This window comes from Meles meles, chromosome 2 (genome assembly GCF_922984935.1).
Source record: "Meles meles chromosome 2, mMelMel3.1 paternal haplotype, whole genome shotgun sequence".
In the NCBI taxonomy this organism is placed as follows: Eukaryota; Metazoa; Chordata; class Mammalia; order Carnivora; family Mustelidae; genus Meles; species Meles meles.
Window position 1 is genome coordinate 92,103,879 of NC_060067.1, and position 25,551 is coordinate 92,129,429.

The window sequence follows — 25,551 nt, forward strand, 5'->3', positions numbered from 1 at the left end:
TATTTATTCGTCCAATCCAGGAGCATGGAATATTTTTCCATTTCCTTGTGTCTTCCTCAATTTTTTTCATGAGTACTTTATAGTTTTCTGCATATAGATTCTTAGCCTCTTTAGATAGGTTTATTCGTAGGTATCTTATAGTTTTGGGTGCAATTGTAAATGGGATTGACTCCTTAATTTCTCTTTCTTCTGTCTTGTTGTTGGTGTACAGAAATGCAACTGATTTCTGTGCATTGATTTTATATCCTGAAACTTTACTGAATTCCTGTACAAGTTCTAGCAGTTTTGGAGTGGAGTCTTTTGGGTTTTCCACATATAGTATTATATCATCTGCGAAGAGTGATAGTTTGACTTCTTCTTTGCCGATTTGGATGCCTTTAATTTCCTTTTGTTGTCTGATTGCTGAGGCTGGGACTTCTAGTACGATGTTGAATAGCAGTGGTGATAATGGACATCCCTGCCGTGTTCCTGACCTTAGCGGAAAAGCTTTCAGTTTTTCTCCATTGAGAATGATATTTGCAGTCGGTTTTTCATAAATGACTTTGATAATACTGAGGTATGTGCCTCTATCCCCACACTTTGAAGAGTTTTGATCAGGAAAGGATGCTGTACTTTGTCAAATGCTTTTTCAGCATCTATTGAGAGTATCATATGGTTCTTGTTCTTTCTTTTATTCATGTGTTGTATCACATTGATTGATTTGCAGATGTTGAACCAACCTTGCAGCCCTGGAATAAATCCCACTTGGTCGTGGTGAATAATCCTTTTAATGTACTGTTGAATCCTATTGGCTAGTATTTTGGTGAGAATTTTTGTATCTGTGTTCATCAAGGATATTGGTCTGTAGTTCTCTTTTTTGATGGGATCCTTGTCTGGTTTTGGGATCAAGGTGATGCTGGCCTCATAAAATGAGTTTGGAAGTTTTCCTTCCATTTCTATTTTTTGGAACAGTTTCAGGAGAATAGGAATTAGTTCTTCTTTAAATTTTTGGTAGAATTTCCCTGGGAAGCCGTCTGGCCCTGGGCTTTTGTTTGTTTGGAGATTTTTGATGACTGTTTCAATCTCCTTACTGGTTATGGGTCTGTTCAGGTTTTCTGTTTCTTCCTGGTTCAGTTGTGGTAGTTTATATGTCTCTAGGAATGCATCCATTTCTTCCAGATTGTCAAATTTGTTGGCATAGAGTTGCTCATAGTATGTTCTTATAATTGTCTGTATTTCTTTGGTGTTAGTTGTGATCTCTCCTCTTTCATTCATGATTTTATTGATTTGGGTCCTTTCTCTTTTCTTTTTGATAAATCTGGTCAGGGGTTTATCAATCTTATTAATTCTTTCAAAGAACCAGCTCCTAGTTTCATTGATTTGTTCTATTGGTTTTTTGGTTTCTATTTCACTGATTTCTGCTCTGATCTTTATGATTTCTCTTCTCCTGCTGGGTTTAGGGTTTCTTTCTTGTTCTTTCTCCAGCTCCTTTACGTGTAGGGTTAGGTTGTGTACTTGAGACCTTTCTTGTTTCTTGAGAAAGGCTTGTACTGCTATATATTTTCCTCTCAAGACTGCCTTTGCTGTGTCCCACAGATTTTGAACCATTGTATTTTCATTATCATTTGTTTCCATGAATTTTTTCAATTCTTCTTTAATTTCCTGGTTGACCCATTCATTCTTTAGAAGGATGCTGTTTAGTCTCCATGTATTTGGGTTCTTTCCAAATTTCTTCTTGTGATTGAGTTCTAGCTTCAGAGCATTGCGGGCTGAAAATACGCAGGGAATAATCCCAATCTTTTGATACCGGTTGAGACCTGATTTAGGACCCAGAATGTGATCTATTCTGGAGAATGTTCCATGTGCACTAGAGAAGAATGTGTATTCTGTTGCTTTGGGGTGAAATGTTCTGAATATATCTGTGATGTCCATCAGGTCCAGTGTGTCATTTAAGGCCTTTATTTCCTTGTTGATCTTTTGCTTGGATGATCTGTCAATTTCAGTGAGAGGAGTGTTAAAGTCCCCTACTATTATTGTATTATTATAGATGTGTTTCTTTGATTTTGTTATTAATTGGTTTATATAGTTGGCTGCTCCCACGTTAGGGGCATAGATATTTAAAATTGTTAGATCTTCTTGTCGGACAGACCCTTTGAGTAGGATATAGTGTCCTTCCTCATCTCTTATTATAGTCTTCGGCTTAAAATCTAATTGATCTGATATAAAGATTGCCACCCCACCTTTCTTCTGATGCCCATAGCGTGGTAAATTGTTTTCCACCCCCTCATTTTAAATCTGGAGGTGTTTTCAGGTCTAAAATGAGCTTATTGTAGGCAACATATAGGTGGGTTTTGTTTTTTTATCCATTCTGATACCCTGTGTCTTTTGATTGGGGCATTTAGCCCATTAACATTCAGGGTAAGTATTGAGAGTTATGAATTTAGTGCCATTGTATTGCCTGTAAGGTGACTGTTACTATATATTGTCTCTGTTCCTTTCTGATCTACTACTTTTGGGCTCCCTCTTTGCTTAGAGGACCCCTTTCAATATTTCCTGTAGAGCTGCTTTGGTGTTTGCAAATTCTTTTCAGTTTTTGCTTGTCCTGGAAGCTTTTTATCTCTCCTTCTATTTTCAATGATAGCCTAGCTGGATAGAGTATTCTTGGATGCATGTTTTTCTCGTTTAGTGCTCTGAATATATCATGCCAACTCTTTCTGGCCTGCCAGGTCTCTGTGGGTAAGTCTGCTGTCAATCTAATATTTTTACCATTGTAGGTTACAGACTTCTTTTCCCAGGCTGCTTTCAGGATTTTCCCTTTGTCACTAAGACTTGAAAATTTTACTATTAGGTGACAGGGTGTGGACCTATTCTTGTTGATTTTGAGGGCGGTTCTCTGCACCTCCTGGATTTTGATGCTTGTTCCCTTTGCCATATTAGGGAAATTCTCTCCAATATACCTTCTGCTCCCCTCTCTCTTTCTTCTTCTTCTGGAATCCCAATTATTCTAATGTTGTTTCGTCTTATGGTGTCACTTATCTCTCGAATTCTCCCCTTGTGGTCCAATAGCTGTTTGTCCCTCTTTTGCTCCGCTTCTTTATCCTCTGTCATTTGGTCTTCTATATCACTAATTCTTTCTTCTGCCTCATTTATCCTAGCAGTGAGAGCCTCCATTTTTATTGCACCTCATTAATAGCCTTTTTTATTTCAACTTGGTTAGATTTTAGTTCTTTTATTTCTCCAGAAAGGGCTTTTATATCTCCAGAGAGGGTTTCTCTAATATCTTCCATGCCTTTTTCGAGCCCGGCTAGAACCTGGAGAATCATCATTCTGAACTCTAGATCTGACATATTACCAATGTCTGTATTGATTAGGTCCCTAGCCTTTGGTACTGCCTCTTGTTCTTTTTGTGTGGTGAATTTTTTTGCCTTCTCATTTTGTCCAGATAAGAGTATATCAAGGAGCAAGTAAAATACTAAAAGGGTGGCAAAGACCCCAGGAAAATGCACTTTAACCAAATCAGAAGAGACCCCAAATCATGGGGGGGAGAAAGGGGATAAAAAGAAGTTCAGAAAAAAAAAAAGAAAAAATTAATTAAAGAAAACAAATAAAGAAAAAATATATATATTAGATAAACTAGCTTAAAAACATTAAAAAAGAAAAGGGTAAAAGTTTAAAAAAATTTAGCAGAAGAAGAAAAAAAATTTGAAAAAAAAAATTAGATTAACCGCAAGACTAAAGAATCATGAGGAGAAAGCCATGAGTTCCGTGCTTTGCTTTCTCCTCCTCTGGAATTCTGCTCCTATCCTTGGTATTGAACCTGCTCTCCTTGGTAGGTGAACTTGGTCCTGGCTGGATTTTTTGTTGATCTGCTGGGGGAAGGGCCTGTTGTAGTGACTCTCAAGTGTCTTTGCCTGAGGCGGAATTGCACCTCCCTTACCGGGGGCCGGACTAAGTAATCCGCTCGGGTTTGCTTTCGGGAGCTTTTGTTCCCTGAACCTTTCCGTAGAGCTCCAGAGGATGACAATGAAAATGGCGGCCTCCCAGTCTCCGGCCCGGAGGAGCCGAGAGCCCGGGGTCCCCCACTCCTCAGTGTGCCCCCAGAGAACAGCGCCCAATCACTCCCATATCCCCGGCTTCTGGCTGCACTCTGAGCTCATCTAGCCTGTGACCGGTTCAAGGTAACCCCGAGCTGAGAGCTCACTCCTCTGCTCTGTCTCTGTAGCCGGCTTCCCAGTTCTAATACCTGCAAGCTCTGTGACACTCTGACACCCCCGATCCTTCTGTGACCTTCTGGGACCTGGGGCCACGCTGACCCCACAGGGGCTTCACCCCAGTTTAGCCTCTGGAGCAATATCCCTCAGTGGAACAGACTTTTAAAAGTCCTGATTTTGTGCTCCGTTGCTCCGCCACATGCTCGGAGCCGGCCCCTCCCCCCGCGGTCTATCTTCCCGTCCTTTTGGATTCACGTCTCCTCCAGTCCTACCTTTCAAAACGTGGTTGATTTTGTTCCTAGAATTGTTATTCTTCTTCTCTTCGATCTCCCGTTGGATTTGTAGGTGTTTGCAATGTTTAGATAAGCTATCTAGCTGATCTCCTGCTACCTGATGTAGTCTCAGCCTGCTACTTCTCCACCATCTTATGGATTCGGTTTTGTTTTAAAAAAGTTTTGCAATAATGGTGTAAAGGGGCCTAAGTATTAGAAATAAAGGGTCATTAAAAGGTGACTTAAGTGAAGAATTTCCTCTTGCTTTGTGAAATGTTAAGAATTACAGGCAATAAATTTTATTTAAAATCACCTTTATCCCAAGCCATTTCAAGACACACAGAACGTTGAATTGCCCCGCAGTGGTCAGAGAGGCAGTTTACAAGGACTATAAGTGACCTCCAACATGCTCACAGCTGGCTAGCAATCAGTTCTGAGAATGCTGAACCTCTGTATCACTGAGCACAAGGTTCCCAAGGAAAACATTTGCACGTCCCCACCAGGGTCTGCTCGGAGAGGCTGAGTCGTGGTGTGGGGTGACTGAACACGCCCAAGACAAGACTGTTTTCTCTCCATAGAGAGGTTGGGAATTCGAGGGTCAAGGAGAGAGGCGCAAGCTGTGTTGGCTGTCTTTATCCCATAGCATCTAGAATATTCTTTGTGGAAGGAAAGAAAGACATCTTCTGTAAGAATAACGATGCCCCAAGGAGGAAAAAAAAAAAAAAAATCTGTTCTCTTGTGGAGCGCAGCCTGTTTTGGGAAGCAGCTGCAATCTGCTTTGTGTTACAAGGTGGGCTCATTCCCACCTCCGCACTGCGGGCTTGCCTAGCAGTTGAGGGTCTCATCTCTGAGGCTGCTGTAAACAATGGAGCCTTTTATCTAAACATGTTAAATCCTCCTCGCTTCCCCGTTTCAGCCCACGCAGTAGCCTGTGGAACTGTCTCAAGAGAATGCATATTTTCTCGTGAATGTTGGGCTTGGGAAAAGAGTCTTAGTCTGGACTATGAAGAGGGTGACATTAAAGTTTAAATGTGTCCGATATATGTAAGTACCACGTGATGGTCAGGAGAGCAGGAGAATGGGCAAGCGCCCCGAGATTGGTACGGGAAAGCTGTGCATTGCTCTGTAAGATTTTATTACTTTGGCCTTTTTGCTTTGGAAACAATGGAGGAAAAGCCGAGTAGTGATATCCTAGACACTCCTAGGAAAACAGGGATTTGGAGGGAGTTAAGAAAAAGACATTAAAAGGAAGGAGCCGGGTTCAGATTTCCTAATTTGTCTTCCCTCTGCCTGGCACCGACTTACAGCCTCTTTTCATCAGGTGAATCGCAGCCCAATCTGGCTAAAACAGTTAAAGCGCTGACAGGGAAAATGGTCAAGAGGGTTGGGGGTGTGGGGGTTCCTGAAAGTTCTGATGCCCACTGGGCCTGGCAGGAAATGAAAGAGAGAAGCCTGACACCTCTGGGCTATCCAAGGGAGGCAGGCGCCTTGGCCTTGGCCAGTGTTGCTTCATGAGAATTGGGGCTCAGAGTGGCCTGACTTCTCAGAAGCCAGAAATCCATTTTTTGTTGTCATTGTTGAAATCTCCCAGTTTTTAAATAGTATAACAGATTGGAATGCACTCACCAGGTCTGCTGGTTTTCCGACTCAGGTTCATGAGCTTCACCCTCCTTGGTGGTTTGGGGACCTTAAAACTGGAACTTATGACTCATGTTAAGTGAAGGGAATAAGATTTTCCCCTCTTGCGCATTTAATAAATCTTCATGTTACCAGTTATCAAAGCTGTATCCGTCAGTATTCTCGATGGATGGATACAGGGATGTGTAAGATACAGTCCTGCCTATAGGTTCCAGGGGACTTAGGAGACAGATAAACAGGAAATTACATGACAATGAACGTCTTGTAATTAAACAGATATTCCCAAAGTGGGATCTGCACTGAAGGGCTTTTAACCTTTCTTTGGATGCGAGCTGTGTCTTAAAGGAGTCTATCAGTTTAGTTGAAGGGAGTTGGTGCTTTGTAGGAGAAGCTGGAGGTACAAATGAACAGTGCTGAAAAGAGGTATATTTGAAGAAATTGCGAGTGTTTACTACAATTAAATGATTATCAATTCAAAACCAAGGGTATTAATTAAAAAAGAGATTCCCCTCCAGAAAACAAAAACTGGCTTCTCAAGACCCATCCCAGATTTACTGAATCAGAATCACGGAGTTTGTTTGTTTTTTTAATGGGCACCCTGGGTGAGTCTTATGATCAGGCTTGAGTAAAGTGGGTTCTGTTCATCCCCACAGTAGAGATTGTGTCAAATCTGAAAATAGGGGGCGCCTGGGTGGCTCAGTGGGTTGGGCCGCTGCCTTCGGCTCGGGTCATGATCTCAGGGTCCTGGGATCGAGTCCCACATTGGGCTCTCTGCTCTCTGCTTGGCAGGGAGCCTGCTTCCCTCTCTCTTTCTCTCTGCCTGCCTCTCTGCCTACTTGTGATCTCTCTCTCTCTATCAAATAAATAAATAAAATCTTTAAAAAAAAAAAAAATCTGAAAATAGGATAGTCTGCCTGGATTAACCAGCTGGGCCACCCTGGGTAAGGCAGCTAGCCTCCTTGCGCTTAAGCTTCTGTACCTGAAAAATAGAGCTAGAGTCTCTGCTGAGTAAGATTGTCTTGCCAATTAATCAGAAAATACTTAGAACATTATCACTGTCTTGCTCCCTACCTGATCCCCAGCTCATAGTACTGGGTTAAGGCCAGAATAATTCCTCCATTACTATCTGTTGAATGGCTGAGACTGGGGAGGTATGAAGGGGCCAGATCCTTGGAGTCCTTAGTTCTGCTTACTGTTCTAGGTACAACCTCCGGGCAGCCACCCTCTCTCCTCCACCTAACCTACCTGGAACCATATTTGTTACCCCCAAGTGACTCATTTTAAAACAAAACAAAACAAAAACAAAAGCAGCTCCTTTATCCAAAGATTTCTAGGGTACACTTTAAAAAGAAAAAGTAAACACAATGTGTTATTTCCCTGTAAGTAAAGTGAGAAAACTTTGTGAATCACCGTTGCTTTAAAAAATTAACAGCTCCACTTCATTTTGTTCTCTTACCGAAGGCCGCTGTGGTACCATCTGCTCAGACACTTAAAATTACTGACTTCAGCTTCAGTGACTTTGAGCTGTCTGACCTAGAAACGGCACTGTGCACAATCCGGATGTTCACTGACCTCAACCTGGTGCAGAACTTCCAGATGAAACATGAGGTAGGAATACAGTCGTGTCCTTTGGAGGAGAGAGAGAGAGAGAGAGAGAGAAAATGAGTGTGAGTGCGTGCACATGCATGTGTGTGTGTATGTGCGTGTGAGAGAGAGAGAGAGAATTAATCAATACACTGTCACCTAATGCCTACCTGAGATTTTTAAAGAAAAGGACATTTACGGGATTCTTACTATTTGTCAAGCACCAAGCTGAAGAACAGAGAGAGCATTCCCCGCAGTGGGAGCAGGGAGGGTGTGCAAAGGCAGGAGGAGCGAGTGGGGCTGGGGCTGGGGCTGCCGGAGCACTGGTGGAGGGAGTGAGCATGGCGAGGGAAGCTACCGGATAGGAAAGTAAGAAACAAATTGTATATATCCCTGTGAGCTAGTCAGAGGAATGTGGATTTTATCCTGAAAACAATGGTGAGTCACTGAGGAGTTGTAAACAGGGAGGTAACCTGATCCGATCCCAGAGGTTATGATAACACGGTATGGTTCAGAGAAGGACCAAAACACAGTGAACTCCTTTGGAAATGAGGGACTCCAGGCGCTTGATGTGAGGCCAAGCTTGTGGTTTGAATAGGGGTGACCCATGTTGGGAGGGGGATGAAAACTGACTTTAACCCCTGCCGATTACTTTAGTCACCTCAGAAAACAACAGGACTTCAATCAGTATCTTCTAATACCCATCTGGAGATACCAGGGGATAGCTATGTGTATAGCATCGAAGAATAAGGGAGAAGAGAACGGATTGTTTGGGGAAGAAAATGTAGTCATTTGCCTTGAAAGTTAATTTTTTTTCTGGTCCGTCGGATTTCTAGTCTTATACAGATTTCCTGTCTGGAAATGTAAATACCTTGACGGTCTCAACTGCAATCCACAGATTCATGAAATGAAGCTTTATTAATGTATACAGTGTACCCAGCACCGTGCTAAGTCTTCATTTCAGCAAAGAGTTGTCCCTGCTCTCAAAAGCCTCACAGCTGGGAATGAAAAGGAAGGCCTCATACAGCTAGGTGAACACAGCGCCACGGATGGAATTCTTGGGGTATTCTTTCTTAAATGTAGCCAAAGTTGGCGTGACTCTTGAGTGAAAACAAAGAATGACCGTCTGTGGACTCTAATAATCCCTACCCTTCATGTTCACGGAGGGACATCATATGTGATTATTTCAGGAAGCCCTCAAAAACATTTTGCAGTGGTTATTGCCCCGGTTTGAAATTCAGATAATATGAGAAGAGTAGAAAGATGATGGATTGTGAGTCCATCTGGTCATTCGCTCTTATTTCTTTAAGTGATTACTCTCTCATGGTCTCCGTTTCACAGTCTGTTAATTAGGATAATGGTGTGACTTCCCCAGTGGCAGTCTTGTGAGAATGACATGCGCACCCACAATGTGACTGTTTGTATGTGGCGTACACACGTGTGTTCCTGTCTCCTGTGATGTTTTTGCTTCTTATTGTATCACCCCATAGATTTCTCTACGGGAGGCTGTAGGGTTCCTTTTTAAGTGCCTTTTCTATTAATGGACAAAAGACCTCACTTAGAGCCAGTTCTAAATGTGAAACTCAGTTCTGCTTCTTGCTAGTTACATGACCTTAAAAAGCAAGACAGCATTTCAAATCCCTTTCCATTCTGAGATTTCTCATATGTTAAACTGGCAGTGATCTGTTGAAAGGGCCGAGCCAGAACAAAGCAATCTGATCCTTATACTTATTTATGAAGTTTTTAGAAGTTGATTTCTTATTTCTTAAAAACCTGTAGCTTTCAGATTGCATGTGAGTGTTGTATATGATGATAGTCAATCAGAATTCTTTGAGAGAGGGGCACCTGGGTGGCTCAGTGGCTTAAACCGCTGCCTTCGGCTCAGGTCATGATCTCAGGGTCCTGGGATCGAGTCCCACATCGGGTTCTCTGCTCGGCGGGGAGCCTGCTTCCCTCTCACTCTCTCTGCCTGCCTCTCTGCCTACTTATGATCTCTCTCTGTCAAATAAATAAATAAAATCTTTAAAAAAAAAAAAAAAAAAAGAATTCTTTGAGAGAGAGTGCGTGCAAGCGGGGAGGGAGAGAGGAGAGGAAGAAGCAGATTCCCCACTGAGCAGAGAGCCCTGAGCGCAAGGCAGACGCTTAACTGACTAAGCCTCCCAGGTGCCACAGTCACTCAGAATTCTTTAGCAATCTTTATTCTTACCTTTTCTTGAATTTTTGTTCATTAGACAGGTATTTTTCTTCAATGTCTCATTCATTTACTCTCTCTTTTTTTTTTTTTTTTTTTTTTTGAGTAACTACTATCTGATTCTGGCCAACATCAACTTGAATACCACAGTCATTCTGATTGGCCTTCCTGTCCTAGTTACTCTCCTGTCGTGTTTATTTGAGATATTAGTCAATGTAATTTTAGGGTGATAAAATTAAAATGTTATTGCTGGAGAGGATGTTGGCATCATGAAGCTGCCCTGACAAAGAATCTTTCCTACTGAAAGATCTGTCAAATCTTCGCGTCCCTTCTTGTCTTCCAAGTCTTGAGTTACTCTCCTACAAACATGGCAGCCATTGCTCCAGCTGACCTCTGAAACAGACTCTTGACGCTACTTGAACAAATCTGCATGTGCTATGCTTATTTCTACCTTCCATCTTTCACATCATTCCTCTCCTGAATGGACTGCCCCACTTGCAAGGCTTCTCCACTTCTTGCCACAGCACGCTTTTCTCTTCCTCAGAGCCTGACTCAACCCTAGTTTTGACTTCATACCACTTAGAATACTATTGACAGTTTGTGGTCTCGATTTTATTTATTCCCTTTATATGTGTGCTTTTAGCATTTTCACTTCCGATTGAGATTCTTGAGGACAGAAACTGAGCTGTTTTCTGGTTCTTCTCTTTCTCCCAGAGCATCTCAAGTCTGCCCCTCAGGACATAGGAAGCCTTTGTCATTGTTGGAGATTGATCAGTGTGTTGAGCATGCTCCGTAGCGTCACCCACCTTGCGCCTAATTATTCAGTAGTCCCATAGAGAAGACTGTATTGTGGATTTTAACATGCCAGACATATCCACCAAGCACTGAGGAGATCTGACCGTAATTTTCCTAAATGCTGTTAACATCCTGATAGGCCGATAAATACACAGGACAAACTGTTACCAGAGAGGAGGAGGTTGGAGGGGATGGGCAAGATGGGTGAAGAAGAGTAGGAGATACAGGCTTCCACTTATGGAATGAGTAGGTCGCAGGAGTAAAGCAGCACAGCATTGGGAACATAGTCAGTGATACTGTAATAAGGTTGTATGCTGACAGATGGTAGTTACACTTGTGGTGAGCACAGCACGACGTATAGAGAAGTTGAACCGCTATGTTGTGCACCTGAAACTAATGTAACATTGTGTGTCAACTGTACTCAAAAAAAAAACCATGTTTTTAAAAGATTATCCTGTTAATAGAATCCAAAACTGTACTTAAACTTAGTTCCTAACTACTGTATGGAATTAGTATTTCAAAGAGTGTTTTTGGTCATTATTTAACATTATATGATATATGTGCCCATTTATTTATATCTACAGATTTATGATTAGTAAAGAGATATTCATAGGTTAAATTTCTGGGTTTTCCTGCTTATTTTCCTTGATTCTTTAATTCATCACCAGCAATTTTCTGTAACACTTTATAGTTTCTAAGCACATCAAAGCAAGTTCAGAGCCCTTACTTAAATTTTGCCAATAAGAGGGAACTATCATCTTTCTAGCTGGTTTTGTTCAGAAATGGTCGTGATGAAAGAAACTGCAGTGGACTTGGGATTAACGCACGCCAGTCTTAGGCACACAGAAATCCTCTGCTGAGTAAGGTGACTTGGAGCTGCAAGAGCTAGGGGACATTCGAGTTGCTTATTACCAGAATTCCCTGAGAACCGCGTTATAGAACAGGAACAAAAAGACCGAAAAAGAAAAGGAGGGTTTTGAAAGCACTCATTTTCCACCAAATCCTGTATAAGCAAATTTCTACCAACAAAGAAGGAACCTTGTTTTTGGCCTACTTCTGCAGCCAGTCATTCTGTGTTGCATATTGTTAGAGCAACATTCTTTTCTCTGGTACTTTTTCCATACCCCGGGGCAATGCTGTTTGTGTTTGAAGTATCTCCAGTGATATACGTAGGAAGAAGCACATATTTATTTTTACAGATCCCCCAAAGTATAGTAAATCATTCAGAATTGAAGAGAGACAGACGCTGATGCTAACACAAACAAAAAATAACCATGCTTAGGGCCCAAGAGTCTCTGGGGATTTTGTTGAATACACTACTTAGAAGTTGAATTAAACCCAGCTTTTGAGATTTTTCTGAAGTCTGTCCTTTTTTTTTTCCCATCTTTTAAAATAAATCTTTTTCACGGGGACCCCAGGGCTTTATTTTGCATATATATTTTTAAAAATTACTTCTTGGTAACCAAGCAGTAACTCTGCCTGAATACTTAAGCATAGTTTAAAAGGGACAAAAGACCTGCTGAATGTCTTAGGACTCGGGAGCTCCATTCTGTGCTTGGCCATGTGCTTTGTATCTCAGCCCCTAACCCATCTGCACAGCCTTGCACCCAATACCTTTAAAGAACTAAAAACCAGGAACGTGTGAAGAACTTGAGAGCCACTATTTCCATGACTCTCTAAAAGAGAATCCGTACATAGTTATCTATTTGGATTCTCTTGATGGCACATGAACACGATAGCTTTTAAAAAGCTAGTCAGTGCCCTCCCTACCTATGCAAAAAATACCTTCCTTAGGGCTCTCTTATATTTTACATCTTGTTTAGTTAGCATGGTGATCAGCATGGTGGGCTCTGAAGTCAGACTATTTAAGTTTGAATTTTAGCCCCTCCCTTTACAAGCATCGTGACCTTGAGCGAGTTACCGCTCTGAATGTCCATTTCCTCATCTGTGAAATTATCTGAGTAGTAGTGCCTCCCCCAGAGTCCTGAGGGTTAGCGGTAAAGGCTTTGTACAGTGCCTGGAATGTAGTAAACATGGATATTAGCAAGTATTTTTACTACTTATGCTTTGTTTCCTGAAGGTTCTTTGCAGGTGGATTTTAAGTGTTAAGAAGAATTATCGGAAGAATGTTGCCTATCATAATTGGAGACACGCCTTTAATACAGCTCAGTGCATGTTCGCTGCTCTAAAAGCAGGCAAGATTCAGGTACTTTTTAGAGCCGTTCTTGTATTTAAGACTTCTTGCTTTGGTAGTAAAATCTACAGCATATTCTTTCTTCTTTTAGTGTGCAGTCAGTAACGATGACTGGAATAGTATTTGTTGCCACTTATAAAATAAATGACATCTTGTCAATTGAAGAAGACTAGCATGGCAAAATACTTAGTTATTAATTTTCTTCCATATGCAGTATATATGGCCTATTTTAAAAAATCTTTAAAATAACTTCATGTTAAATTTAATAGTCTTTGGGCAAATACTTTCTCCAGAAGAATTTTTTTCAGTATAAGAAAAAGTATCAAATTTCTCGTGTTCCCATCCAACCTGCTCCATGGTAGAATTCCTCCAAAACCACTCAAGTGGCTTCATAGCTAATTCCAGCGTTCTCTATCGCATTTTCTCTGGAGCACTCAATTAAATTTTGTTAAGTCACATTTCACGGAAAGGGTTTTAATATCATCTACATTGACCAGAGACTGTGTACAAGGAAGATCAACACAGAAAGCGTTCAAGTAATTCGTTCCTTTCCAGGCCGTATTTTATCCATAGCTCTGTCTTAGGTTCTAACTTCAGTGGGAATTGACTAGTTCTTCTAGGTAACTGATTCCAGGCATCCATCAAATAACTGTTTTTCATTCAGAGCTTCCATGCTTTTTTTTTTTTAAGTAAATTCTAAAAATGTTATTCTCTGTCTCTCTTTCCATAGGGAGTGCATTTTAACTGGCTAGAGCTAAAAGAAGGAATTGTTGTCCAAGAGGCCATATGAAATATCATAGTAGTATTTCCCTGCCATAGCAAACATTTATAAAAAAATAGGATCAACTTATTTTGGGCTGTGGAAAGGTCATCAGGATTATACAGCCGAAGACTGTCCGTGCTTTTTATGAAGAATAACAAAATGATGATTTTGCCTAATGTTATAAACATACTATGTAGAGTGTTGAGAGTTTCCAGCAAAGTGAAGCTGATAATGAGTTCAACTTTGTTTTTTTACTGATAAAGGAGACCAGCAGGATAAATAATACAAATGACAGATATTACCAAAATAACCTCTGTTGGCTTCGAAACATATTGTGCAACCTTTTAAGGCCAGATTTTTCACTTCCAGTCCTCTTTTATATGTATTGTTTTGCTTAATATTCACATTGTCTCTGTTCCTTGAGGATCCAGCAGCTACCAGCAGAGCAGCAGAATCTGCAGGCAGCTCAAAGGCAGAGAGACAGCAATTAGTTAAAGTTTATTTTGGTGATTCCACGTAGATGTAGAGAATGAAGAGTTAATGCTATTTTACTGTAGGTGGACTGATGATTGATTGCTTGAGGCACTTCCCTTTTTTGTGTGGATAAATGACATTTGTAATAATCCCCTTCTGAAGACAAAGTACCGCTAATTCCCTGCAGAATAGGATTCTAGCCCGAGTCCTTTGGGACCCTACCTGCGGAAAGCACTCGGAAAAACAAGCACGTGATTTGTGAACAGAGGTAGAATAATGAAACTCACCGAGTGGTCTTTCTCTTTCTTTCCGCGGACATCTCCGGTGGAGCAGAGCAAGCTGACTGACCTGGAAATCCTCGCGCTGCTCATCGCGGCTCTCAGCCACGACTTGGACCACCGGGGTGTGAATAACTCTTACATCCAGCGGTAAGGCGCCTTTTCCCCAGCTAAAGAAGAAAACGTTTCTTTTAAATCGGAGGGCTTTTTTTCTGTTTGTTTGTTTAAAGATTTTATTGATTTATTTATTTATTTGGGGGAGAAAGCGTGAGTGTGTAAGAGAGAGTACGAGCACTGAGGAGGAGCAGAGGGAGAGGGAGAAACAGACTCCCCGCTGAGCAGGGAGCCCAGCTCCTGGGTTGGGGGGGTGCCCACTCCAGGATCCATGAGATCATGACCTGAACTGAAGGCAGACACTTAACCGACTGAGCCACCCAGGCGCCCCAGGGCCGACTTTTTTAAAGTAAAACCGCAGCAAAATTTGATGGTACTAGATTTCAATTGATTGAGGCCCCATAACATACTCTGGTTTTACTTAAGGGAAATGGAAAAAAAAATCTAAATCCAATATTGTGTTGGTAACATTTCTGGCCTGAAATTCAGAAAACCATTGTGTTGAGAATCATCTTTTACAAGATAATTACCAAGAGTGTTGCTTTGGTTTATGTATACCCAGCTGAAGAGCTTCATCAGGAAACAATATATTAAGATGAGTTCAAAAAAGATAGAATTTTACCCTGAAATAGAGAAGATAATATCTGAAAAGTGTTTAGCTGGATCCTAAGTACTTAATGAGCACTTAGGCTGTTGGTCTTAGTGAAGGCAAGTTGGGGCCTGCAGTCAGACAGGATGCAGACCCTCCCTTTGCCACATGGTTCCCGTGTGACCTTAGGCAAAGGAGCTGATTTCTCTATGCTTCAATTTCCCGATCTGTACCATTACTTACCTCATAAGGTTGATGTGAGTTTTAAGAGCTAACATGTATTGATAGCAGGTGGAATGCACCTTGTGTATTTAAGTGTTAAGTCTTAGCAGCAGATGCTAGTGTTGGTCCTGTCGACATCAAAAGCCTGCTTTTTGGCTGCTTTTCAGAGCAGATACTAACTGGAGACAAGCATTTCAGGCTCCTCCCTCCCGGATCATCCTTAAGTGACATTTGCAATGACAAATGAGATCATAAAGGTGACAGCACTTGTCAGATTTTTGAGCCACTGGGACATGTTTATTTACCCATAGCAATATAGTTGAGAAGCCTACATCTTAATGGCAAAATCTCTTACTACTGAGCATTTCTTTAGGTATGCAAGTGAGGCAGCAAATAGGGAGACCCCTTAAGGAAGTTCCAGATGTCTGATATCTTGAGGGAATTTCAGAGAGCTCTCGAATCATATTCCCTTTATCTAAATAAACGGAAAACTTCATATAACAAGAAGAATAGTGATGCAGCCACCGTGTCCTCTGCTGACCTTTGATGGGAAAAGATGGCAAGCTCTTGCCCAACTGTCAGAGACTGGCCATTTCCTCTTTAAGATCTGAACTTAAAGAGGAAACATTTTAGAGAACAGGCTGGATGCCACGTCCTTTGTCCTATGGGCTCTGCCATGTGATCGTGCTCCTGAGCCTCATGTTGACACAAGAGTAATTACGAAAGGGAAAAACGACGTGGAAAGATGTTTAGTGTGGGTCAAACACAGCCAGAAGATCCAAGACAGTGGTGTATATTGCCTCCATACCTCAAAGCTGAACGTAATATTATTAGTGTATGTATGGTTGGCTCTAAGATGCCATGTTGCCCTGCTTTAGAGTGAAAAAAGCACTCAGCTATTTTATCCTTTGTTTATTTAAAAATAATTACCCAGAAAAACATCTGGAGAAACGTCATCTTCTCTTCAAAAAAAAAAAAAAAAAGTCCTGGGAAAAATTCATAGACTGGAGAATCTTGCCTCCACACACCCCACAGAGCAGACTTCCACCAAGTAAGAATAACTTTAAGAAAAAAAGTTAAAGGAGTTTCAGAGATTTTTATTTCTTCCTACATCTCTGTGGTTTGAGTAGAGGAAACCAAGAATTTTCCAGGGATGTTGCTTTTTTTTTTTTCTTTCCTTAGTGGTAAACGAGTAATACTTCAGGAGGATTTTCATAGCCAGGGGACTCTTGGGGGAATAAGAGTACCATAAACATTCCGTTATAGAGCTAACTTGTAAAAAGGGGTACCGTGTCCAGCCTCGTCAGCACCAAACACTATGTGAAGAAAACCATTACAATCAGAGAAGGCACAGAAATGAAACTAATATATCAAAAAGATGGAAAGCACTCATGTCGTACCAAAGTTAGAAACTGAACTTCTCCTGTCATTCGTTCTTCTTGAACATCTTTTCAGAAAATTAATTTGAAGTAAGATATATAGGAAACCATGTTTTGATCTATTATTTGGTCCTTTGATGGCTTCCTTGATTAGGAAAACTGTCATTGTGAGGAGAGCCACAAGTGTGCCAGTGAAATATTTGGAGGAAGGGTTCACTGCTGTGCTCTCTTCTCCCATGTGGGTGGGTAAAACCAAGAGTGGTTTCTGATAGATATTAAATTGTTCTTTTAAAAACAGGCAGTAATGGGGACAAAATGTCACAGACATCTACTAGAGAAAGCACAGCATGACCCTCGGCTCATGTTGAGAATCCTCTTGCATTTGGCCGGCAGTCAGTATAAGAAGACTGTTGTGGATGCATTTATTTGGTTAGATTCGAGTTTGGTATTTTATAAAAGAATAAATGAAAGTGCCCTACCTTTTAGGCAGCCTGCTAATGGGCAATTACTAGGGCCCAGCACTTTGTAAGGCAGAAAGAGAGCTATGAAGTATAAAATGTGATTCCTGTAATTAAGTAGTTTTCGTAGTCTCATGAAATGGTGGTGCTCGATATAAGAAAGTACCCAGTAAGTGCTGAGGTGTTTTGTAATGTGGACTGTAAGCATTCGGCAGAGGAGATGGGTCAAGACCCGTGCAGTCCCTCTCCATTCAAAGGACCAAGTGAGACAAAGTGGATCCTGAGATGTGGGTAGGATTTGGAGAGGAGAGGGAATGAAGATAGCCCAGAAACACTTGGAGGTGGGTAGGCATTCTCAGGAAACAGCGATGGCTGGCCCAGTGCAGAGTCCAAAGGCTCCACTGACTGGGCCGGAGAGTCAGAGCATGAACAAGTAGAGGGTAGCGGCCCCTTGGAGGGAGAGCTCTAAAACTAAGCAGCGAGCTCGAGCTGTAGTAAAGTGAAGATACCAGGAGCCATTGCAGTGAGTCATAGGGACCTTGCTGAGGAAGAAAGGATGAATGAACGTCAGATACAAGGTGCCGTGGGTAATAACTGGGAGCACAGAGTTCAGCCAGGAGGCTGGTACAGCTGCCACGTACCTGGTGCTCCTCTCACATACTGCTACGGGGAGGAAGAGATGAGGGAGAAGTGCTTTTCCATTTACTACGAAACAGATGCTAATATGCATTGAAGGAAGGGGGAAATCATGACTCGTGGCCCAAGAAACTGGAACAGCGATGGGAGCCACTGATGAAAATGGAGGAACTGGGAAGTGTGTGTTTGTCTGTGTACTTAGGGAGGAAGGGACGAGAAGGGCAGAAGGGGGAGGAGTGTTGGCAATAAGGAGAATAATAAATAGTGTGGTAGTTAGAAGAGGTAAAATGATTAAAGGAATGGGTTTTTTCTTTTTTGCCAAGTTTCCGTAAAACTGGAATAAAAGAGTTTCCTGGTAACCATAATCGGACCATGTCTGTGTCCTGGGTCTGTGCCCTGGTCTCCCCGACTCTAGCAGAGGAACGGCAGTGAGCTGGAGTCCAGGACTGCATGGGGAAGGTAGACGATCAGCAGGCTCCGAGGGCCTCACCAGGGGAGACAGCACAGGAATCACCATTTGTGAAGTTCAGCTGCTAGAGTCTCTATTAGCCGGAAATGAGATCGTTCCTGATTAGGGTGGAGGGCTTGAAAGACTGGAGTCTCAATATGCAAAAACTGCACGTTCAAGGAGTCCTAATGTCACTAGCTAATAATAATCATAATAATAGAAGTTAACACTTAATATGGCCCTTACCATGTGGCACTGGGAACTCTTTTTAGTCCTTTATATACATGAGTTCAGTCAGTCCTTAGACTACCCCCGCAGTGACTGTGATGGTTACCGTAGTTAAAGTCTGGCTCGGGTCAGACGCCGGGGTGCAAAAGCAAACACTGACTCCATCTGACCTTGAGCAAGTCATTTAATATCCCTCTTTCTATTTCCTTCTCTGTGCAATGGAATAATGACAGTTATCTGTCTTGCAGTTTGTTTTGTTCTGTTTTAACAAGGATTAAAGAGTATAAACAGATGTAAAGGACTTGGAACAGTACCCAGCACGGAGTAGATACTCTCCAGCTTTTAGCATTTTCTTTCTTTTTTCTTTTTTGTAAAGATTTTATTTATTTATTTGAGAGAAAGAGAGTGAGAGAGAGCGCCCGAGCACAGGCAGGGCCTGGGGCGGAGGCAGAAGGAGAAGCAGACTCCCAGCTGAGCAGGGAGCCTGACTCACAACTCGATCCCGGGACCCTGAGATCATGACTGGAGCCAAAGGCAGACACTTAGCCAGCTCTGGGTCACCCTGGTGCCCTAATTTTAGCATTTTCAAAGGGGGATACTATTAAGGACATACAGGAATTCAGGATCTTGCTTCGTCCCATGGTAGGACATGGAGCAGGCCACGGCAGAAATACTGCATCTGGCAGCACCTAGCAGCTGTGGAACAAAGAATGGCATATGTATCATTGCCGTAAACAGAGACTATCCGTGGGGTCAAAGCGATCAAAGAACGCAGGTCAAAAGGCCCAAAGAGTCATGAGCTTGAACATCTGTAGCATCTAATGTGATCACAGAGAATGTGAAGGTAAAATGACCCCGGCTGCTCGAATACAGCAGTGATGATTTGGGGAGAACGTGGGAAGTAAAGAACTCGGTGGGGCTGACAGGGTTTACAAAGAGCAGTGAAGAGATCCGAGCTCAGAGCCATCCACCTGGACGAGAAGCAGAAGCAGGGTGTGTAAAGAGTCTATAAAAATGAATCCTAGGGCAGCAGGCATTGTTTTTCTCACAGAGCTTACATTTTCTATTGATTTCTGAGGCTATTTCTAGATCATTCTAAATCGTTCTGATTTCGGCACTGGCATCCTAACGCCGCTCTCAGAGATGGACAGACGACTGCAGGACAAGAAGAAAATGTGGGAGGGTGTCCAGTCTGTACTGCTCACTGCCTTCAGTGGGGACATAACATTTGGTGGCAGTGGTGGCTTACACAGGTCCCTCTGACAGGATCTCACAGAAAGAAGCACAGCCTTGTGTTTGAAAGAGTGGAAAGCAATGGGATGTAGAATACATGGGTGTCCATGAATATTTTTATAAACAGGAAACTTGGGGCATTTGTCACCCTTTTATTGATTCATAAATCCATATTTTTAGAACGTAAGTAAAGACAAACACACATAATTTACTTTCATCTCTCCCACACCCTGAGAAGTTTTTCTAATATGAAACAGTCCTTTCTGCATTGTCTAAAAATGTGATGTGCACTCAACATTTTAAACTTGTTTGCATTGCAGCCACATAATCGCCTTTCTGGTCCGGCTTCTAACTAGGTCAGTGAACGGCTGCTGTGCGCAAAGTGCTTATGGGGTCCTGGGCCAGCATGACATGGTGATGGGTTGTGTTCGAATCCCAGTTCGCCATTTATATTGACCTTGAACAAGTTAGATAATCCCTCCAATCTCTTGGTTGTCTAAAAAATAAATGCTAAAATGCCCATTTTAGAGAGGTCTAGGCCTAGGTCCCCCGGCGGGGGGGGGGGAGGGGGGGGCAGCCTGACATGAACACTGGTGTGCACACAGCTTTGTTTGTGTATGTGGTCCCTGGGGAGCAGGAACGCAGGCCGGTGGGTGGGAAACAGGGAAGGAGAAGCCAAGGGAAGGATGAGCTACCAGCCGTCCACCCATCCAGGCAGCTGGGGCTCGGTCCTGCCAGGTGCTTTTGAGAAGTCTTAGGAAATGAGACCCAGAACTGTTTGTATACAGACAGGGACAGAGCAGGGAGGGGCAGCCGTCCACAAGTTCCCGTGCCCCATTGGTCAAAGATGACCTCTGGACCTTAAGTCCTCCATCCCCTAGGCTCAACACGTGGGGGTGCAGCACGAGAGTTCCGGTGGACACCAGTTGTGAGGGCAGAGAGCTTCAGGCAGAGTTAAGAGGCACTCAGGGTGGGATGGCCACGAACCTTCTGGAAGGCAGAACATCTTCTAATCGACCTCTGCAGGGAGTCTGTTAAATCTCACACGAAACTCAATGCTGCATCAGTGACTGAGGATTTGGATGTGGAGAATGGAAATGTCCCATATTAAATAAAAATTAAATATAAACTACTTAGTACAACAGTGCCTGACATGTTCGAGGCTCTCAGTAAATGGTAATTATTATCATTAGGGAAAACAGATCTGACCAAGCTCAAGAGGTTTACAGTCTAACAAGGTAATAGACATATAAATAGCTAACAACAGGCAGAACAAAATGGACATGAAACTAATACCATATGTCCTTGGATTTCTTACATAAATGAAAATAAGCAGATATTCAAGATGTGAAAGGAATGGGGAAGGCTGCAATTGTCATGCTGAAGCTGACTTTAGCATAGCTGGTCTGAATGGTGAGAAAAGGCTGTGGCCAAAGTAGGGAACATACAGAAGGGAGGCCATCGTTCTGTTTACCCTGGGCCCTCCAGTCCTCCACAGCGGCCTATCCAGTCCTGTGACGCGGATTATTACCTGTGTGGGCTGATGCGTTCCAAGTCTGCATCTCCAGCCCAGACCCGACTGCAGACCGAGTACTTTCTAGACCTCAGGCACCTTAAAATCAACAGATCCAACCCTCAACTAGACACCTTCCCCTCCTTCACATCCCATGCCTGGTCATTCTCTCCCTTTTTCCCTCTGTTTGTAAATGACAAGGCAGACACTTGGCAGGCAGTTTCCCCTGATGAACATCCCTGCTGGGTCCCCACATTGGGATTCATGCCAACTCCTACCACCTCCTAAACAGTTTTTTAGGTAATTCTGCTTCTCAATATGCAGGATTCCGTTACCCGAGTCTGGGTTGTCTTATACCAGCATTACTAGAACTGGGACTGCTAGCTTCCCAGTAGTCTCCTAACTTCCAGTCATCTCCAATTTTGCTTCCAGCAAATTTCACTCTCTCTCTCTTTCTTTTTTTAATAAATCTGCTCATTTTACTTCATCTATTGTCTTCCTGTTGTCTGATGATAAGCACAGTATCTGGTCCATCATACAACTCACTAAACGTGGAAGGAGCAAAGAAGACAGGCAGGAGTTGACTTGGAAAGGTTACAACAGCACAAAAAATGGAGGTCTGGGGGTCAGCAGTATCAGTGGTAGATTAAACAACAGGAACAAATGAGGTTGCCCATTCTCTTGCCTTTATTTACCTTTAATTGTTTCTGTTTTCCCTTAAGCATCTCTGACTCTACTCAGTGTCTTCCTGTGTCCCATTCCTTCAGTGCTGGGCAGCTTTTCTGTCTGCAAATTAAATGATTCATAAATTATTGATTGAAATAGTAGTATAAAGAAATAACAGGTCAACTGTATTATCTAACACTTGTGCTGTACTTTACAATTCATAAACCCCTGTCCTATAAACTTTAGGACCAGAGACTGGCAGGAACTCTAACTTCTTCTTTTAAAGAAAAAAAATAGTGAAAATTATGCTTCATATTCACATGTGAAGGGTCATGAGAAATGTGAGGCAGAGGACGGTGCTTGTCATGCTTTAGAACTTGATTTGTGACTCCCTGTTACATATAATGAACTGAGTAGAATATCCTTCCCACTGCCTTCACTCAGCCAAATGATCTCCACAGTTTTCCCCAAGTTCAAATCAACAAGCTCGTGGGATATCCTACACTGAAATAACCTGGATCCCACAAAGGGCACTTGTTCTGACTCATCTGTCTCCTTCCTGCCTTCAAAGGGGAATGTGCGCAGACTCTGGCCCTTTTCTGTGCCTTTCCCCACTCGCGCCTGATCATTCCATTTCAGTCCACTCTCTCTGGGTATGTAGGCACGCGTGAAGACGCTGACCTTCAGCCTTATTTCAGAGGAAACACTGACATTGACATTTGTCTCAGATTGTAAATTAATTGCAGTTTTGAAATTGAAAAATATAATTGGTACAATTATTTCAGAGATTTTTTTCATGTTTAGAAGAATGAGTCCTTTGTCCTTATTCCTTCTACTGTTTTATCAATAGTAAAACCAGTGAAATTGTTCATACTCTGAACTGGCACTATTTACACCGATTATTTGAGAACAACTTGACTCGTATTCCCCAGAGATTAACTCAACCTCTTCCTCAGCGAAAGAAGAGAATATTGTTAGTTTGGTTAATTGTGGGCAGTACCCTCTTTTTTCATTAACCAGCATTAAGGAGACACTGACATGTTGGGGAAATGGGTGATTTTTAATCTGTTTTTCTCTCTTCAACAAAATCTGTTTCAGAAGTGAACACCCACTTGCTCAGCTCTACTGCCATTCAATCATGGAGCATCATCATTTTGACCAGTGCCTGATGATTCTTAATAGCCCAGTAAGTACCTACTTTGTGGTGGCAGAATTTTAAAAGAGAGCTTTATAAATTCAGTTTTATTTTTAAGTTTTGGATGTGTTCCCAGCACCATAAATTCTTGAGCCTCCTTTATTCCTTTTTGGGTAAGGAAGGCAAAGCCAAAACATTTAAGATCTTCCCAGCCTCCCTCCTCTAGACAACCACGACTGTCTCAATGTTGCCTGATAAAGGATATCTGGTTACTCACCTCTGTTTGGTTTTTGCAAACTAGAAACAAGCAAAACTAGTATTTTGTGGCTCGCAGTTAATTCTTTTTTTTTTTTTTTTTTTTTTTTTTGGTCAAATGAAGTGGTTTATATAGCTGTCAGAGGTTTGCTTTCACAAAACCAGGCCTGTTCCTCTTTTTATTGAATATTCTGACTACTGACTACTCACAAACTGTTATGTTAAGGAATAGAGCTGTTCAACAGTTTGGTTAAATGAATATTTATCAGTGCAGAAAAGCATATGATATGCTACGCTAGACAAACTTGTGTGAAGGGAAATCAAATAATGTACACCAAAACGTTAACAAGGGTTGTCTCTGTCTAGTTAAATTATTAATACTTTTAATGTTCTCATTTTGATTTGTTCATTATTCACACTACCTACTACATGCAGGTATTACCTTTATAATAAGGAAAACGTGAAAGCTGTAACTACTACGCGGAACACACACACTACATGGTAGATAATCTTAAAGCAGTTTTACCTCCATCTTGTTATGCTTGCTCACTGGAACTAGCTTTTCTCTGAGCCCTAGAACAAAACTGAGGAGGCCCATAACTTTTCTGGTCATTCTTTCTTATCTTTTCTTTCCTTTCCTTTTCTTTCGAGAGAGACAGGGAGCAAATGAGTGGGGGTGGGTACAGAGGGAGAGAGAATCTCAAGCAGACTCCATGCCCAGTGCCAGCCTGATGCAGGGCTTGAGCCTGTGAGCGCATGATCCCAAGGTCGTCACCTGAGCCAAAATCAAGAGTCGGACGTTCAACTGACTGAGCCACCCAGGCGCCCCATTTTCTGGTCATTCTTTTTAAGTAAAAGCCTTCTAATTACCTTAAGTTCCAAAATACAGTATACAGGTCTCAATTTAGAAACCAAAATATCACCAGGCGCGGTGGCCCACGCCTGTAGTCCCAGCTACTCGGCAGCCTGAGGCAGGAGGATCACTTGAACCCAGGAGTTCTGGGCTACGGTGCGCTATGCCAATCGGGTGTCCACACTAAGTTCGGCATCAATATAGTGACCTCCCAGGAGCGGGGGACCACCAGGTTGCCTAAGGAGGGGTGAACCGGCCCAGGCTGGAAACGGAGCGGGTCAAAACTCCCATAGTGGGATCGCACCTGTGAATAGCCACTGCACTCCAGCCTGGGCAACATAGCGAGACCCTGTGTCTTAAAAAAAAGAAAAAGAAAAAAGAAACCAAAATGCCTACTCCTGTGTAAGTCTGGATTCTGGATTTGGTTTAAAGTCTTCAGGCTCTCCCCTTCCTGCCCTGGTTGGCTTCTTTCATCCCTACCTTGTGTTATTTCTAACTCCTTCTTCATTCCTAAACCCCATGTAGTTTCCTACCCCTCCAGACTTGGAGAGTAGGAAGGGGGAATGAGTAACAAGAGGAGCAAGAACCTTCTCAATAGACTGGTACTGTTAGGAATGTCTCACTCTTTGGGTCTGGTAGGTGTTTAAACACCAAGTTATTTTCTTGTGGGTAAGTTCATGATCCCTGCCAGGCTCCCTTATTGTGGGGTTTTCTACCAGATGTTTCTTTAATGTGAATGGTCATCTCTGTCTGCTCTATGTATGGCTCCTTCCTCAGCTCCTGAAAGTCAGATCACTCACTTTGAGAACCTTTCTGCGAAGGTTCTTTAGCCTTCTTTGCGGCCCTCTTGAAAAGGACAGGGTGGAAATGAACCCCCGCTTCCGAAACTCAGAGAATGCAAGCCATCCCGTATAAAAGTAAGCTCTCCTTGACTGCCAAAGTCAATGTGGCTAGTTAATTTGTGTCTTGCCTTTTAGATTTTCCGGACAGGAATTAGACATGAGACCACTGCGGGCCCTTCCACACCCAGTAGGCTACAGGAGACATATGTAGGGACTTCATGCTCCTCTCCTACCTGAGGTGACGGAGAACACGATCACACCTCTCCCTAAACATCTCAGTGTGGGTGAGGGGTTAAGAGTTACACAACCAGGGGCACCTGGGTGGCTCAGTGGGTTAAGCCGCTGCCTTTGGCTCAGGTCATGATCTCAGGGTCCTGGGATCGAGTCCCGCATTGGGCTCTCTGCTCAGCGGGGAGCCTGCTTCCCTCTCTCTCTCTGTGCCTGCCTCTCTGCCTACTTGTGATCTCTCTCTGTCAAATAAATAAATAAAATCTTAAAAAAAAAAAAAAAAAGAGTTACACAACCAGGTCGGCAACCTCATTATAAATTCTGCATACAGTCTCATACAGATTGCTAAAGTATGTGATTGTTTAATATGAAT

General features: G+C 42.5%; 1 protein-coding gene across 4 annotated transcripts in view; it reads left to right on the forward strand.

The window, feature by feature from the left end:
- The window catches only part of PDE5A (phosphodiesterase 5A), a 159,038-nt gene that overhangs the window by 113,352 nt on the left and 20,135 nt on the right, over positions 1-25,551 (forward strand). For all 4 annotated transcript variants that reach the window (XR_006816306.1, XM_045989384.1, XM_045989407.1 and 1 more), the window contains exons 12-15: positions 7,562-7,708; positions 12,751-12,876; positions 14,435-14,529; positions 22,964-23,051. Coding sequence is in view for 3 of the 4 variants with exons in the window: in XM_045989384.1 (XP_045845340.1) it covers positions 7,562-7,708; positions 12,751-12,876; positions 14,435-14,529; positions 22,964-23,051 (456 nt within the window). In the remaining variant the exon portion in view is untranslated. The remainder of the gene's footprint in view (positions 1-7,561; positions 7,709-12,750; positions 12,877-14,434; positions 14,530-22,963; positions 23,052-25,551) is intronic.